General features: G+C 48.5%; 1 protein-coding gene across 1 annotated transcript; it reads left to right on the top strand.

Moving 5' to 3' along the window:
* Nucleotides 1-4,194: 4,194 nt before the first annotated feature.
* Nucleotides 4,195-4,980, top strand: LOC130498104 (uncharacterized). The gene has a single exon (XM_056991461.1). The coding sequence runs from the start codon at nucleotides 4,195-4,197 to the stop codon at nucleotides 4,978-4,980; it is 786 nt and encodes a 261-aa protein (XP_056847441.1).
* Nucleotides 4,981-6,185: the final 1,205 nt, after the last annotated feature.

Genomic DNA, 6,185 nt, shown 5'->3' with positions numbered 1-6,185 from the left:
TTGCCTGGTCTCATAACGACATGCATGGGATTGACCCCGATCTCATCATGCATCAACTCAAAGTGGATCCAATGCATCCTCCTGTCAGACAGAAGAGGAGGAAGTTCACTCCCGAAAGGGACGAGATAATTAACGAAGAGGTCAAGAACCTATTAGATGCCGGATTCATACGAGAGGTGCAATACCCAGAATGGCTAGCTAATGTAGTGGTCGTTAGGAAGAAGAACGGGAAGTGGAGAGTCTGTATCTACTTCACGGACCTTAATAAGTCCTGTCCTAAAGACCCCTTCCCTTTGCCTCACATCGATAAGCTAGTCGACGCAACTGCTGGTATCTACTGTTGACTTCAAGGATGCGTTCTCCGGAGAAAACCTCACTCATGACTTCAAGGGGTATCTACTGTTGCAAGGTTATGCCTTTCGGATTGAAGAACACTGGCTCGACCTATCAAAGGCTTGTCAACATGATGTTCGCCGATCAGATAGGGCAGACCATGGAGGTCTACATTGATGATATGCTGGCAAAGTCCCTGGACGCCGAGGACCATATCTCGCACCTTCAACAAGCCTTCACCACTCTTAGTAGGTACAACATGAAGCTAAACCCTTCAAAGTGATCGTTTGGAGTAAGCTCGGGAAAGTTCCTAGGGTACATAGTCACCCACAGGGGCATTGAAGCAAACCCAGAGCAAGTGAGAGCGATCTAGGTGATACCTTCCCCTTGCAATGTCAAGGGGGTGCAATGACTGACAGGAAGGATGGCTGCCCTAAGCAGGTTCATCTCCAGGCTATCCGACAAGTCGCATGCCTTCTTCGAAACCTTTAAAGACCCCAAGGACTTCCAATGGACTGATAAATGTGAGCAAGCCCTATCCGATCTCAAGGCCTATCTCACTACTCCACCTCTCCTCTCAAAACCCTTGGAAGGTGAGGTCCTATTGCTCTATCTGGCGGCATCGGAGCATGCAGTTAGTGCGGTCCTAGTAAGCGAAGAAGGAAGGAAACAACATCCTATCTACTACGTGAGCAAATCTCTACTAGACGCGGAGACCCGCTATAGTCACCTCGAGAAGCTGGCCCTTGCCTTAGTTAACGCTGCTCGAAAACTACGCCCCTACTTCCAGGCTCATCAAATCGTGGTGGTCACCTCTTTCCCCATCAAGGCAGTTCTTCATAAGCCGGAAGTGTCTGGACGACTAGCAAAATGGGCTATAGAGCTGGGGGAATACGATGTGATCTTCCTGCCTGCAACAGCCATCAAATCGCAAGTCCTAGCAGATTTCGTAGCCAAATTCTCTCATGCCATGCTTCCAGCCCTGGAATAAGAGGTAAAGCTTCGTGATAGTGAAGGGGAGAAATGCGAATGGACACTATACGTTGATGGGTCTACCAACGTAAGGGGCGCAGGCGTGGGACTAGTCCTAACTTCTCCCACGGGGGAATCAGCCTCTAGGGCCGTACGTTGCAACTTTAAAGCAACAAACAACAAAGCTGAGTATGAAGCCTTGATAGCCGGGCTGACACTCGCCAAACAGATGGGGGTAGAAGACATCCAGGTCTTCAGCGACTCACAACTGATCATAAGCCAGGTCCAAGGAGAATATCAGGCGAAAGATCCGAGTATGATCAGGTACCAATCTGTGGCTAAGCGACTACTCGACAGATTCCGACACTGTAAGCTCACCCAGATCCCTAGGGAGCACAACTCCCAGGCTGACGCTCTAGCTAATCTAGGGTCCGCCCTGGAAACTATGACTGATATGAGCATCCCACTACAGGTACTTCAATGGCCTGTTGGGGTCGAAATCGGAAAAGGCAAAGTTGGCTTCCAAAATTTCCATTTAAAAATTATTTACTTAAGAACTTTTTTACGGTTTTACGGTTTTTCGGAAAAGGAAAACCTATACGAAAAGTTTGCGGAAAAATCTTGTTTAAAGACAACGACTCTTTAAAACAACGATTTCTTAATCAACGACTTGAGAAATCAACGACTTCTTAATCAACGACCTGAGGAATCGACGATTTAAAAAAATGACGATTTCTTAAAAACAAACGGAACTTTGATATCAAAGGACCAAACCTCCGCAAACAAGCATCCTGAGAGGATCATAGCCTTGCGGAAGGTTCGAACACTTGGGCAACGGACCATAATCCACGATATAAACCCGATCGCGATGGCAATCGGGTCACGGATAAGAGCTCGGTTGCTATAGCGAACGGATCACGAGACCACGCTCGGTCGCTATAGCAAGCGAGTATCCGTGCATTGATCATTTTCCGAAATGTCCAAAGGCTTCCGAAACGACGATACGACGTAAAACTATGCATTCTCGACTATCCATATATCCGTTCTCCGCAACTCACGACTATCCGTTTCTTGATCTCTCGATCAAATGGAATCGTCCGTATGGTTTTTCTTAAAAACCCATAAACCTTATGACGGTTTATGCTTGGTGGATAAGCATCAGTTTCCGCGGAAAAAATGGAAACTTTCCGCAGATAATCATGAAGATCGGAAAAAATGGAATACTCCCATTTTTCGACTATGACGGCTTAAGAGCAAAAGGGGGAAGCGTAAACCGACCTTGGAGGGAGTATATAAGGAGTTCAAGGCGAGAGGCATAGATGCATTACTTTTTCCAGAGCAACTTAGCACTTAGAGCAATTTAGGCAACTTTCCGTTTTTGTTTTCGAGCTGCGACACAATTAGGTTTAGCCACCTTCGGGCATTAGAACTAGGATCTCGCCGACAGCTCTCGTAGCCGAATCACGTTGTCCTGTTGTTGTCACGCTTATACGCATATTCGGAATAAAATCATTCTTGCTCTCTTTTTACGTTTTATATTTTATTTTTTCCGTTGTTATCGTGTTCTGACTGCTTGACTTGTGGTTTCTCAGAAATCCGCGACCTTCTGGGAAATTAGGGTTTTCCTACTTTCCTAAAATATACGAAATATTGACGGTGCGAATTTCGGTTCCCACAGTTTGGCGCTAGAAGGAGGGGGGGGTACGGATCAATCTTACTGACGACCAACTCACGCTCAACCAGACATGACTAACGACGATTCAGCGAACTTGCAAACTCCTCTAAACGGAGCACCCAAGGGCGCCTTGAACACTCCCGCAGCGCATGTTTCCGCGGCTGACGCACCTGCTAACGCCGCGTCGCTCGACGAGTTCAAAAGAATGCTTTCCGCCTACGAAAAGAGATCGTAAGAGCAGGATAAACTCGTGGGAACCCTGACCAAACAGGTTCAAACCTTAACGGCAAGGTCCCGCACGGTTCTCCCTCGCGGAGCCACCAAACTCCGCGGAAGGAGGCTCGAGTTCGTAACCCCACACGATAGTCCTGGAACTTCGCAGGAATGTCCTTCTGGACCAAACCCTAGTGAAACATCCCCCGTCGCCAAGGGCAACTCGGAAAAACCTCAGACATCCGAAAAGGATACACAGGAGGACGAAATCGAGCGTATTGACTTGGAGCCCAGCGATGACTCCGAGGAGGACGCCGACGTCCCTCCAAGAAGAACCCGTAGCCGTTCAGATCGGGAAAGTTCTCCGTTCGACAAACCCATGACGGAAGAAGAAGAAAACCTCTACTGGATCGAACAGGAGGAACTGGCCGAAAGGCAAACCAAGATTACACGCCACGAACGCCGACATGCTCGGAAAACCGCTGGAGAGGATCCCGAGATACGCGATCTCCGCGATTACATCACCAAGACCGCCGCAGAAGTAAGGGCCGTGAAATCACAAATCCACCATGCCACGAGTGCCGCCCCAGAAATCGACAGGTTACTCGAGGTGGCTCGTAAAACACCCTTCACCGCGCGGATCTCTGAAACCAAGGTGTCTAATCCGGGAAAACTCAAGATACCGATGTATAACGGTACCAACGACCCCAAAGCGCATCTCCAGGCGTCCCACATCACCATGGGAAGAGCCAGGCTTAGGGAGAGCGAAAAAGACGCAGGCTACTGTCGCCTGTTCGTCGAAAAATCTCGAAGGAGCGGTGCTCGAATGGTTCTCCCATTTAAAGCGAAACTCCATCGGAAGCTTTCGTCAACTCGCGTCGGAATTCCTCCTCAAGTACTCAATGTTCATCTATAGAGAAACTTCCGATGTCGATCTCTGGAGCTTAACTCAGGAAGAGTGTGAGACCCTCCGAGAGTTTATAAGCCGCTTCAAACTGATCATGGCGAAGGTCAGCGGAATCAGCGACAAAGTCGCCATCGATGCTCTTAGGAAGGCACTCTGGTACAAGTCGAAGTTCAGAAAGTGGATAACGCTCGAGAAACCTCGCACGATCCAGGATGCCCTCCACAAAGCCTCGGATTACATAATGATCGAAGAAGAGACGAAGGTCTTGTCGCAAAAACATAAGCCGACAAGGAGCTCTTCGAAAGACGTGGATCCAAAATCAAAGAAGAAAAATTCTCGTAACGACAAGTATGTCCATAACGAGGGGGAAGAACTTCAGGGCGCACACAATTACGCGATGAATCCAGAGCAGGACAGGACTTCGGGAAATACGTGGAACTGTAACCAGAGTTACGACAAAAACGTATACTGCGAGTTCCATCAGACCGAAGGTTACTCCACGGCTAACTGCAAAGTCGTAGGGGCGAGGCTGGCCGCGAAGCTTCTTGCTGGAGAACTCTCCGGAGTAACCAGCGTCAAGGATCTAATCCTCGACTCCGACAGTCCGCCAAAAACCAACAAGAATCCTCCCGCGGAGAACTCGTCGCCGAAAAATCAGGCGGGGGATAAGCGCGAGAGAAGACCAGACGATAGGGGAAACGATAATTCCCGAAGGAGGGTCAACATGATCATGGGAGGATCCCAGTACTGCAGGGACTCCGTTTCGGCCATCAAGGCCTACCAACGGAAAGCCGAGTCGACTGTGAAGTACCCTCCGCGGTCACCTCCTCAAGACGGACGTAGCACCTCGATAACGTTTACCGAAGAAGAGGTGTACTGACTCGACCAACCTCACTGCGACCCCTTGGTCATTGATCTCGTAATAAGAGATCTCAAAATCGCGAGAATACTTATCGAGACCGGAAGCACGGTAAACCTAATCTTCCGCGATACACTGAGGAGGATGGGCGTCGAGCTCGGAGAAGTTATCCCGGTACCGAAACCGCTCACGGGTTTCTCCGGACAAACGTCCATGACCTTGGGATCGATTCAGCTACCCGTGATGGCAAAAAACGTTACCAGGATAGTTGACTTCGCGGTGGTAGATAGCCTGGCTATTTACAACGCAGTCATGGGAACTCCATGGCTAAACGCTATGAAGGCCGTTCCCTCAACTTATCACTTGGACGTTAAATTTCCAACCAGGACTGGAATTGCCGCAATCTGGGGCTGTCAAAAACAGTCGTGACTTGGTTTCCTTGCGGAGCATAAGTTGAGACAAGTCACGACGACCTCTACGGCTAAACGCAAGCGAACTCAGCCTTCCGCCGAAGACAAAGAGACATCTCCCGCGGAAGCAGATACGGAGATCGGAACCATCCCCAACTCCGAAGACAACGTCACAACTCAGCGGGAAGAGGAAAATCCCGAGGTGAACGTCGACCCCGCAACTAAAGCGGTCGACGGAAAACCAACCGACGAGTAAACATACTCGCGGCATAAACAGAACTACGAGATGGCTTGATCCTCGAAAGAGGTACGTAGGCAGCCCGTCGAAACCAGGCGAGTTCAGCTATCCCCCTCGCCAAAAAGGGGGGGGGAGTGGGTGCGTATACTCGTATACTCCCACACAAAAAAAAAATCCGCATTTGTATTCGAAATTTTCGAAACTATTTTAATAAAAATTACTTTCTCAATATGTCGATTCTTAACACATAGACATTTCGGAAAACAAAAAACGTATCCTCAAGAAAACGCGAGACGTCGCAATTTTTACTGAAGATATTTAGTTCGTATCATCCGTCAAAATAGTCCATCAGCGACTTTAAATGAAATAGTCCGCCCGCGACTTTAAAAACAAAAACAAACCCGTCGATTGGCCCCGATGGGTATGGGCAAATACAGAAATATTTCACTCAAGCAAATTCGTAGTCTGATCTTTTTACAAGATCCTCTTACATCCGACCAGGATACCATAGCAACCTATACAAAAAAAAAATCGAAATTTCGTCCAGCACTTCGCAAAGGAAGTAGCTCGATTCGTAC

Source organism: Raphanus sativus, chromosome 7 (assembly GCF_000801105.2).
Source record: "Raphanus sativus cultivar WK10039 chromosome 7, ASM80110v3, whole genome shotgun sequence".
In the NCBI taxonomy this organism is placed as follows: domain Eukaryota; kingdom Viridiplantae; phylum Streptophyta; class Magnoliopsida; order Brassicales; family Brassicaceae; genus Raphanus; species Raphanus sativus.
The sequence above is the reverse complement of the archived record's forward strand: the minus strand, read 5'-3'. Positions and strand labels throughout refer to the sequence as shown.